This window comes from Alexandromys fortis, unplaced genomic scaffold (assembly GCF_014885135.2).
Source record: "Alexandromys fortis isolate MF-2015 unplaced genomic scaffold, M_Fortis_MF-2015_v1.1 scaffold_59, whole genome shotgun sequence".
Taxonomy (NCBI): Eukaryota; Metazoa; Chordata; class Mammalia; order Rodentia; family Cricetidae; genus Alexandromys; species Alexandromys fortis.
The window spans coordinates 9,495,696-9,507,951 of record NW_026067943.1 but is presented as its reverse complement, the minus strand read 5'-3'; the positions used below and the strand labels follow the sequence as shown (position 1 = coordinate 9,507,951).

At 37.6% G+C, this 12,256-nt stretch overlaps 1 protein-coding gene across 11 annotated transcripts in view; it reads left to right on the top strand.

Moving 5' to 3' along the window:
• Positions 1 to 12,256, top strand: part of Erc1 (ELKS/RAB6-interacting/CAST family member 1) — a 351,181-nt gene that overhangs the window by 195,826 nt on the left and 143,099 nt on the right. For all 11 annotated transcript variants that reach the window (XM_050148588.1, XM_050148589.1, XM_050148584.1 and 8 more), the window contains one exon: positions 2,724 to 2,884. In XM_050148588.1, coding sequence (XP_050004545.1) covers positions 2,724 to 2,884 — 161 coding nt within the window. The remainder of the gene's footprint in view (positions 1 to 2,723; positions 2,885 to 12,256) is intronic.

The window sequence follows — 12,256 nt, the reverse complement described above, 5'->3', positions numbered from 1 at the left end:
TGAGGGACGAGGACACGGCCAACCCAAGGGACGAGGATGTGGCCGAACCGAGGGACAAGGACGTGGCTGACCCGAGGGACGAGGAAGTGGCTGAAGGAATGAATTCATGACTGAGGTCATACAGACCAGTGAGCGTACTTGGGAATCATTAATGTACACAAAAGTAACATTAAGCTGAAGGGCGGGCAATGGTGGCGCACGCCTTTAATCCCAGCTCTCAGAAGGCAGAGGGAGTTCGAAGCCAGCCTTGTCTATAAAGCGAGTTTCAGGACAGACTCCAAAGCTACAGAGAAACTCTGTCTGGGGAGAGGGGGGAGAAGAAAGGAAATTTGACCCTGGCCTCATTTGGTGAAGATTAAGCTATCACTATGCTCCAGTTACCAATTCAGCAAACCGACGGACTATTCCTAGGGGCTGCCTTTCCCAGCATTCATTGCTCTAAACATGGACGTTGAACTGCTGGGAAATAACGTGATTTAACCACCAAGGAGCAAGTCCCAAATGACTGAGTCTGACTTGGTACTATCCTGTCTCAACTCCAAAAGCTTTCTGCTTGTAATTACAACATGAATAATATTCTATCAAAAAAAACCACATGTAAACAAAAACAAAGAAAACTGTGTTTATTAAGATCCACTCAATTTAAATATTCCCTATCAAAGCATCATAAAGTGTGTATGTCCTTGTGTTTTCACAAAGTAGAATATGCAGTTAGGAAAATTACAACACTATAATCATACCATCAGCATGCATGAATCTTAGAAAATGCCAAATAATTATATGCTTTATGATTCTATTTGCAAAGTTAACAGGCAGAATATCAAGTTTGGAAAAACAAAATGATAGAATACTTTTTTTCTTCAAAGGAATAGAGAGGCAGGTTTTGAGGTGCTGACAGTGTTCTGTTTATTAATTGACATGCTAACAAGATGCATTGACTTGAAGCAGATTTTTCAAGTTCCACGTTTATTGTATATCTGCGTGTATTTTTCATTCTTGTAAAAGATTCACCAAAAATTGTTTAGCTGTAAAGGGAAATACATAGTTTCCTTTTGTGTAGGGAGAGGAGGGTTTGACTGTTAATATATACTTTTGCTTGTATGTATGTAGATTCTTTCTAGGGTATGTAAGAAACTGATATGGTTGTTTGCTATGAATGGTGCAATACAAGATGCCTGGGAGACTTTTGAGATCTGTGTAGGGAAGGCAACAAATTCTGATAACAAATGCACCTTGCTCTTCTTGTGTTAGAACACATGTTTACTCAGTTATAGAAAGGTTTACACTAACTGAATGGGTAGAATGGAATTAACTCTTATCAGTGGTGCCCAGAGAACTGAGGGTTACATATATTCACCTGACATATGCAGATGTGACTATATCCCAGTGAGTTCCTCCCATTAGAGCAAGGATCGACTTGAGCCCTTGGGTGTGTGTGTGTGTGTGTGTGTGTGTGTGTGTGTATATATATATATATATATACATGTAATGCAGGTACACACATGCAAACGTCCTTTTCTTGCTGTTGAGTAGCAGATGTGGTTTGTACTGGGCACTCACTTGAAGGAGTCCACAAACAGCTCTGGTGTGCTTACCATAGGCCTGTCTCCCCAAACAGCTTTCAGTTTTAGCACAAAAATTGGTTTGTATAGGAGTGAATGAATGACAGAATCCCTTCCTCGACCTACTGCTTCTGAACAGATAGGTCATCATCATGATGAACACTATTATAAACTTCTGTGATCAGTGCTCTGTGCTTACCTGTGAGATCACTGTTTGTTAATAACAGGCTTTCCTCTGTATAGTTTTTATGTAGGTAATTCAAATTTGAATAACCAGAATGAATGAAAATAGCTTATGAGATACAGACCTTTCCTCTCTGTGTTTCTTTTCCCTGTATTTTAGCATTTTGTATTTTTGTTGGCCTTGCACATGGTTTTTATTTGTTTCAGATTTGTTTCTATCAAGGCTTCTTTTTGCCCAGATCTTTTTAAAGCATTGTACCTCTTTTATGTGATCATATATTTTTGGATATAAAAAAGGAACTCTTTAATGCTGTTAACAATAGAACTTAATTCCAATGTATAAAACTACTCTCTGCATATGCTGCATCTAGTACTCAAGTTTGGCCTTTATTTCATAAGATCCTTCTATAAGTAATTGTTGTTTTGTGCATTGGTGTTTGTGTGTTGTGGGGTAGTGTATGTGTGATAGAGGGAGTGCAGGTCAGAAGACAACTTTGTGGAGTTAGTTCTCTCCTTTCACCTTTACGTGGATTCAAGGGATTGAACTCAGGTCTTCTGGGGTCATTAGAGTTGTGCAATAAGTACTTTACTGTGAGAGTACATGAGCGTGGGCATGTGTGTTATCACTTTGAGTGTAGAGACCAGTTCTCACTCTATATTCATCTTCTCTCTCTCTCTCTCTCTCTCTCTCTCTCTCTCTCTCTCTCTCTCTCTCTCTCTCGTGTGGGGTGGATATGTGCTGTTGTTTGCTGATTTGCTGGGGAACAAACTGAGAATTTTGAATACACTCCCTACCTCGGAGATAAATCTCTGTTCCCGTTTATTCTTGATGTATATATACATGATCAGAAAGAGTTTAGAAATTTCAGAAGGATCATGTATCTTCCATTTTATCAGCCCAGGAGTTGCCCATGGCCCAGCGACACTCTCTGTATTTGACAATAGTGTTTCACTTTTCCCTTTTTGTACGTGTCATAGGTGGAAGAACTGTTGATGGCCATGGAGAAGGTGAAGCAGGAACTGGAGTCCATGAAAGCTAAACTGTCCTCCACTCAACAGTCCCTAGCAGAGAAGGAGACACACCTCACCAATCTCCGGGCAGAGAGGAGGAAGCACTTAGAGGAAGTTCTAGAGATGAAGTAAGTCTTCACCTTTGTGCTTTGGGCTCCACTCATTTGAAATGCCCCTGCTCATTTGTTTCTGTAGCTTTGTGCATTGCCCTATTACAGGGAGCCTAATTATCTTGCCAGCTGATTTCTCCTACTTTCTAGAACAAATTTTGTCTAGCATGGCACAAAGGAAAATTCAGGTCAGCTGGGGAAGAGGCCATTGCTTCTCGCATTTATTACCACCCTATATCTTAGAAATGTTACAGAGTTCTTCTAGATGGGCAAAGTTGCCTCCCCATAAGGTTCTTTGTGAAACCTAATGACCTGAGTTCATTCCTTAGGCCCATGTAAATGTGGAGGGAGAACCAAGTTCATAAAGTTGTCTCCCTACTTTTCATGCATATGCTTTGGCTCTCACACATACACACACAATGTAATTTTTTTATTAAGGAAAACACTTGTTGTAAGCATTTTCAAATGTATATAAAAGTAGGATAGTATAATGAATTTCCATAGATTTGCCATTGAGTTTTGATAATTCATATTTTGTCACATCAGACACCAGTTTCTATAAAATTGTCAATTTCAGCAAAGCACTACTATAATTTATGCCATTTTCCTTCTTACCTGACATCATGTAGGTTCTTCAGATTGAAATCTCTAACTGCTAATATATTTAGATTGTTCTCTTTATACTCTGTGAACTTTTGTTAAAACAAATATGTCTCTTATGTCTCTTGATTACAGTGGTGGTACTGTTTTAATTACAATTAGCAGCTATCACTCACACATACAGCTTCTGCTGTTCTGTCAGACCCAAGTTTCTGGTGCTGCTTGCACACTGCACAAGATGTCACACCAAGCAATCTGTATTTGTTTGGGCTTCTTAACCTCTATCGTCTTACTTATAGTAATATCTGTCATCTGATATTACTCTTATTTTCTCTTGCTTGATCTTCCCACGATCGTCTTCTCTACTTCATTACACAGTCTCTCTTAGCTAAAATAATTTTTCCCTCAACAACTAGTAGTTTAAGATGTTAATGTCTCTTTTCTGTTGCTTTGAACTGTAATACATTGCAAATACCTGGATAAATGCAGTAGCTGAGGCTCTTGCCAGGATCCCTGTAGAAACAGACAGGCCTTGAGAAAGCAACACTATGAGTTTTGTTTTGTACCTCTTAAGCAACAGTTGATCCATTTTTTTTTTATCGGAACCTTCCCACTCAGCTCAGATGGCAACTTCCAGAAAAACAGGAGTTTGTTTGCTGCTAGAATTTCCTTTTATTATTAAAACTTTGAGACCGTATGAACAATGTGTGTGGATTTTTTTTATGCTTGAATGAAAGGTAATTGTGAGGGGTACCAAAATTCATTATAAACTTTCCTCACCTAGGAAAATAAATACCATGATTTACAAAACTTATCAATAAGATCTTAAGTCTCACATAATAAACAAAGTAAAGAATGTAGAGGTATGTGTTAACAGTATAGAAATTTAAATACTTGAAATAAAACACTAAACCTTTGCTTTTTAGGGATGACCCATTTCTGAAATCACTTTCTTAGTTCCCATGTTATATTACAGTGACATAGTGATTTTTTAAAAAAGATTTATTTATATTTTTATTTTATGAGTATTGGCCTACATGTGTATCTGGTGTGAAGGCCAGAAGAGGGTATATTGTAACTAGGATTACAAATGGTTTTGAGCTACCGTAATGTGTGTGCTGAGAATCAAACCTGGGTACCCTCAAGGAGAATCTAGTGCTCTTAACTGCTGACCTTTCTGTAGCTCTCATCATGATGTTTTGACTTAGATATTTTACAAACTTTGTGTCATGGACACTACCTTCTGAAAAGCTTTAACAGTGGTTCAGGCTTTCTGTTACACATAAATTCCCTGCTATCTTCTATAGTCTTCACCTAAATTGTTCTAGTGTTAATAAAAACTCAGAGATAGAAAATGAACTAAAAAACTAATAAATCTAAGGAACAGTGGAGGGGTGATCAGCTGACCCTACTCTCTACATTTTTCTCTTCACAAAACCATGGAAATCTTCCCCTCAGCCCCTCTTTCTGTCTTCCTTTTCCTTTCTGTTCAGCATCCACAGTCTCCAACAACTCTATGGCTAATCCTGGTCAGCTGTTGCTGACGCTGTCCTTGATTCAAGGTGGTTTTGTTGTTACAGCTGGGTTGCAGTACAAGCAATTCTTATGAAACATTTCCCTTTTTTGTCTAAAAACAGAAGAGTTTTAACCCTAACATCGTTAAACTATACAGCAGCAACAATTATTAAGTAGGAAATACATTCACAATGTCCAGTCCATTAGTATTTTCAAATTCAAATACTCCATTATCTGTCCTATATTGGTGAATTCAGAGTTTTGTACTTTATTTACTTTCTATTAAAACTATAGAAAACTGTAACTATCTAGCTTTCAGTTCCATCAGAGACCCAAGAACAATATAGAATTATCTGATTAAACAGGAATTACAGAGGAAGCAACTTCCAAAACTAAGAAACAATAGAGACTTCTGACTGCCTGGACAATCACCCCAAGTTTGCTGTGCAACCTTGGTGCATCCATCTTTGGCCTACAGAACTAGAATATTTGACAGACTTTTCTATGAAGCAGGAATTTTGAAGGACTGTTCTACTTTGTCTTGACAACATTTTTTGGCAGTTGCTTTCTTTTGCATCCTGTTTGTCCAGTTTGGATAGCAAACTGTCAGCAGTTGAGGCAAGGACAGTTCCTTTGCCCAGTTACTAACTTTGCCACAAATGAAAGCAAATTCCATATGGAAATTTTTTGATGTCCATCATTCTCTTTTGAAGTAAATTGGTGCTGTCTGGAGCAGATGTCTCACTGTCATGAAAAGCCATATGTTATTTTTTTAATATTTATTTATTTATACATATATATGTATACAATATTCTGTCTGTGTGTATGCCTGCAGGCCAGAAGAGGGCATCAGACCCCATTACAGATGGCTGTGAGCCCCCATGTGGTTGCTGGGAATTGAACTCAGGACCTTTGGAAGAGCAGGCAATGCTCCTAACCTCTGAGCCATCTCTCCAGCCCCAAAGCCATACGTTATTAAAATGTTTTAAATTCCATATTTCGTAAGCCTCTGAAGTGTTTGAAGACCATCTGTCTATTTTAAATATGTCTATGCTTGGCTTTGGAAACATACCCAACATGACTATAAGTATGGCTATTATAATGACTAACTACTAACTGATATGGGAGAGTCTTCTGTTTTGTGTTGATTTTATTGGTTAAATAAAGAAACTGCCTTGGCCCTTTAATAGGACAGAAAATTAGGTAGGTGGAGTAAACAGAACAGTATGCTGGGAAGAAGGCAGTGAGGTCAGTGGCCATGACTCTCTTCTCTGAGGTGGATGCCCCTTAGACTCGTCCCGGTAAGCCACACTCAAGTGGCAATACGGATATTAGAAATGGGTTAGATCAATATGTAAGAGCTAGCCAATAAGAGGTTATAACTAATGGGCCAGGCAGTGTTTAAAAGAATACAGTTTCTGTATAATTATTTCAGGTAAAGCTAGCCAATGGCCAGGAGCTGGGTGGCGGGAAGCGGCCCACCACTCCTTTCAACAACTAACTTGTATTTTTTTTAATTTTCCTAAATAGCTTTCAAGGATTTACTTTATACTATATTTTTAAATGAGCTGCATAGTTACAATACCTTAAACAAAAAATAGAGAGCATATAGTATAACAAAAATAAATATAAAATAAATATACAAAAATACCTTAAACAAGAATAGAAACATTTATACAATATAACAAAATAACCTTAAATTTGTATCGATATGCAAAAATACATACCAATATGAAATATGTGTGACTATTAGTTGCTTTTTTAGTTTGAAAGTAGATTCAATATCTACCCTTTTATCTTATCATTTCTGTATCCTCACCCTTTTTCTTTTTAGAATGAAATCCCTGAATCCAATTTCCTTTTAGTTTCCTCCCTGACTGTGATCAATAGCAACTTGTAACCAATCCCCTTAAATGATGACAAACATTCATCAAACAAACAAAAACCACCCACCCCACTTCTTGGAAATGTGAACATTATGTTCTTAAATTTACTTTCTTCTCTGGAGGTGATGGCATCTTTAGGGGATGCTGAAAAAAATTGAGGTAAAGATAAAGTCCTGGGAGAGCTGGCTGTTGTCTAGTGTGATAGGAAAAGTGCAAGGCTTATCTGAAGTTCTGACTGGAGTAGTCTGTGATGCTAGACGATCTTAGCTAGCTGTCTTCAAACTGTTCTGAGCAGTTTATAGTCCAAAGCTGATCTTTGGGTGGCGTTTGTCAGCTTAGTGACATTATCACATCCAGGTGGAATCATCGTGGGTCTCCATCATTCTTCTAGAGATTTCAATTTTTTGCTGTTAGGAATGGTCACAGCTCACTGCAGAAAACTTAAACTTTTTAAATGTCTTATGTAGCAAGTCTCAGAGACGTTAAAGGATAACAATCTGTTAAGTACAACCAAAATACACAAACTTAGTTCCTAAGTGTCTGCTTCATACTCAAGCCGGAAATCATATATAGGAGCTAGATGAAGCCTCTTTCCAGAATTAGTTAGGGCTCCATATGACCATTTATATCACAACAGAAAGTGTGTGCACGTGTTCTAAAGCCAACTTTAAATTTTAATTGATTTGAGACTGCAAAAAGACTATTTGCCTTATATGTCTGTTGAGAACAGTAGAAACAAACATTTGGAAAGATTTTTGAAACATTTTCCTGTTGGATTTGTGTTGTACCATTAAACCAATTTACTATTTTTCTTGGGACATTTTCTGTGGATGATTTGTCCTTCTTCTGATGTCTTATTGTTCTAGTGGTCTTCAGATTCTTTAGTTGGATGCTTTTATTCTACTGGAAAGACAAAAACAAAACCTTGCCCCAACCCAGACTTTGGGGAATTTCATTTTTTTGGAAACTGATCAAATATAAACATCTTTCTATCTTAATTAAGTTAATTTAGATGGAATGACTATGATTGATTACCTATAGCCTTTTCTAATCAAAGGGTCTCTTCTATTCAAATCTAATGTTTATCAATTTTCATGATATTCATATCTTTTCCTCTCCTGTACAAACAAAAGTAATACATCTTTCCCAATGTAACATATATCCTGGTTTCCATTCTGAGGTCAACACATCTTTGAAATAGACAGACTAATTTAGTTTAGCAGTTTTTTCCATTATCTAATGTCTCCCCCCAGTTGTCGGTCTTTCTTCATTAGTACTAAAAATTTTAGCATCAATAAAGAATTTGTGCAATTTATATTAGGCGACCTTTATTACCCCTTCTATTTATTAAGCATATCTTTTGAAGTGCAGTTAGATCTTTGTATAACTGCTTGTCATGTGGGATTGTGTGGTATATTTGTAATATGCTTTATATTGTAATATTCAAAAAACTGTTTCATTTTATTAAAGACACTTTGGAGCACTGTCATTCTTAATTTGTACAGATATCTCCATGATGGTCATAACTTCTAATAAATGCGCAATTACATAATCAGTCTTTTCAGAACTCAAAGCAGTTTCCCATTGAAATCCTGAATAAGTATTTATGGTATGGGGCACATACTTTACTTTTCCAAACTCTGCAAAATGAAACATTGTAATAGGAGGCCGCTTGTTCATTTCCCGGCTGCCCAGACTCCCAAAATAACCATACAGAAACTTTATTAATTAAATCACTGCTTGGCCTGTTAGCTCTAATTTTTTATTGGCTAGCTTTTACGTCTTAATTTAACCCATTTCCATTTTATATTTTACCATGAGGCTCGTGGTCTACCAACAATATTCCTGCATGTGTCTCCTGCGGCAGCTCCATGGCTTCTTGACTTTGCCTCCTTTCTCCCAGCATTCAGTTTAGTTTTTTTCACCTACTTCTGCTCTACCCTATCACAGGCCCCAAACAGCTTCTTTATTAACCAGTGTTATTTGCAGCATACAGAGGGGAATCCCACATCAAAACATAACCATCTGCCACATTTAATTTCTTTGAGTACCCTTTGCCTTACTTCCTTCAGGTAGTGGAATCTGTTTATATAAAGAACAAGTATGACATTTTCTTATAATTTACTTGCCTTGTTGCCAAGTAATAGGGAAACCTTCCTTCAAACCTTTGCTATTATTAATATGGTATTTCTTATAAAATTCTGAGGCGTCTAGGACATTTCCTAGCAATAGCTGATCAATTTCATCATTACCTTATATTAGAGGGCCCAGTTCCTGTATGGGATCTGATATGTGTGATATATAAGGGATTATTTCTATTCCTGATTATTTCTTGTAATTGAATAAATAACAAAGTTAATTCTGAATTCTTATTGCCACAGCAGTGGGATGGAAGTGCAAACAGTTCTGCAACAATCTTCTGTTTCCATACTGCAATAATGAGCTTATTCAGTGCTCTCCTAATAAACATCTGGTTGTGATATACCTGACTTCCATCCAGTGCATGAGTAGAGAAAATGGTGGTTCTCAACAGGTTTCTCTCCAGGGGCCTGTTGATCAGCCCATATGGTTCTCCCAGTACACAAAATACAAGTTGTTAATATTCTTTTCATCTGCAGCATAATGTAAAACACTTAAGCATTTTTTTAAAATGTGAATTTCTAGCCAGGGGGTGTTGTTTGGTACATGCCTTTAATTCTAGCACTCAGATCCTAGACGGATCTCTGAGTTCTGAGTTTGAGAGCAGCCTGGTCTACAAATCAAGTTCCAGAACAGCCAGGGGTACACAAAGAAAGCTTGTCTCAAAAAAAAAAAAAAAAACAAGCAGAAAGAATAAAAAAAAGAGGATTCTAATGTGTAGCACAGAAATACAATGATTTAGAAATCTATTAAAAACTGTGCACTTAACCCAGGTTGAATTATACACAAAACAGTATAAATGACATGCTAGGAGTTCTGATTGCAGTAAACTTTCAGTTCCTTTTATGGGGTGTTTATTAGAGCGACTTTCATGCTGTGGTCCGACTAGTCACAACAGTGGCTATTTCCCAACAGAAAGTCCAAAAAATGCAATAGTTGTTCAGTTCATGGGGCTGTACATATCAGCTGACTTCAGTATACACTGGAACACCAAAGAATTTGATTCTAATATCAGCTAAGGAATACCTCTGCAGCAGGATAGGTAAGCCAGTGAGAGGAGGAGAGAGGTCAAGCAGCCAAAAAGCAAAAATGTTCTTCTTTAATGTCCTTTTACATAGGCTGCCACTAAGGTGTGGCACAGGTTTAAGATGGGTAGGGTAGGGGAGTAGAAGTCTTCCAACCTCAGAAGATCTAGACTTAAGGCTGGTCTTCTCACCTGAAATGATCCAATCAAGAAACTTCACAGGTGTGCCCAGCTGCTTGGATTTTTGTTGATTCCACGTGTACTCAAGTTGACAGCCAAGGTTACCCAACACACAAAGTCAGGACCTTTCCTTTATTCTGTCCAGACTCCTTTACTCCATATCCTGGCTGTGGTGCATCTTGTTTTAGAGAATTTGCAGAATGTTCTTTGTTGCTATTAATCTATGTGAGACTTAGGATGTGTGTTTCTGCGCACTTAGTGACTAGTAAGAGGATATCCCATCAGTAACAGAGCCTGAACCTGAGCTCCACTCTAGCACTCATTCATTCTGTGACTACAGCAAGTTATTCAGCCTCTTTAGACATCAACTACTCTCATTTTTAGAATGATGGTCTTTCATAATAAAAGATCAGTGGATTGCTTACACAGAATTGAGAATAGCTTCTTGTACAGTAAACTGTTAATAATCAACTTTTTTCATTTTTCCTGGTGATAATTCATAAGAAAAACAAAATCCTTTAAACCTATTAAATTATTAATAACTAGAGAAACCAAAAGCTTTCTCAGTGTAACTAGAGAGTTCCAGGTGTCAAAGAAATAGAAAACTGCCATAAGAAATGGGCCTAACCATTCTTTTGTGTAGCTCTGTACCCAGAGTGAAGAATCATCTTTCTCAAGACAGCAATGACCCATTTATATAAAATTTTTTGGTAAAGCACTGGAATTGTCCAGTTTTATGGAACAATCCTGGCCTCATCAAACCAAGAAAAATGACCTAATAGTTCTTTTCCATCTCTAGCATTTGTGATTATAACTTTGGAGCATCTGTTACAGATAAGTGGCAGCCATGAGTTCAGGGAGATGTAAAATTGTGCAGTTGGTGGCCTGCCAGTTCTTCATTAGGAACATTTGAGCTGGTTAAGCAAACCTAAGAAGGAACAGTTTTTATTTGCAAATCCCACAGTGGTCTTCTTGTCCTTCTTATGCTGTGGTTTTGTTAACTGTTATTTTTTATTGCCCTTTTATGTTAGCCTCTTTCCCCAAGAAAGAAAAAAGAATGAAAGGAGGCGGAACAGAATAATAAAGTAACAAGGCTAATGATTATAGTAATTTTTATTTTAAGTTAAGTCATGTTTAATTTAAATTTAAGTTATGGAGATTCTAACAAGCTGGGTCAATCTCTACTCTGAATTCAGTTAGCATTCCCCTCTTTCTTAGTAGTCAAAGCTCAGAAAACCCTTCCATTCCTTTAAAAAAAGATTTATAATTATTTTCTGTTGGCTGAGATTTCTGACCCGCCTGGTCGCATAGCTGTTCAATCCCAAAGAAACACACAGAGGTCTTCATTAGTTATAAATTGGTTGACCTATTAGCTCAGGCTTCTTATTAACTGTTTATTACATCTTAAATTGGCCCATTATTCTTGTCTATGTTAGCCACATGGCTTGGTACCTTTATCAATGAGGCGTTCTCATCTTGCATCCTCTGTATCTGGATGACAACTGCAGACTGTGTCTTTCCTCTTTCCCGAATTCTCCTGTTGTGGTCACCCCACCTATATATACTTCCTGCCTGGTCACCCCATCTATACTTACTGACTGTACTGGCCAATCAATATTTTATTAAAATACAAGTTACAAACCTTTACGAAGTACGAGACCATTATCCTACAGCAGTTTTCTTGTTATTTGAGTGTATGTCACATGTGGGCAGGTCTGCAGAGGCCAAAGCTTCAGTGGTTTTGGATCAGGAGTTAGAGGTGTTTGTTAGCTGCCTCATGTGGGTGCTGGCAACCAAACTCAGATCCTCTGGAAGAGCAACAAATACTTTTTTTTTATTTTTTTTTTAATTTTTTTAAATTTATTTATTTATTTATTAAGATTTCTGTCTCTTCCCCACCGCCGCCTCCCCTTTCCCTCCCCCTCCCCCAATCAAATCCCCCTACCTCGTCAGCCCAAAAAGCAATCAGGGTTCTCTGCCCTGTGGGAAGTCCAAGGACCACCCACCTCCATCCAGGTCTAGTAAGGTGAGCATCCACGAAACTGC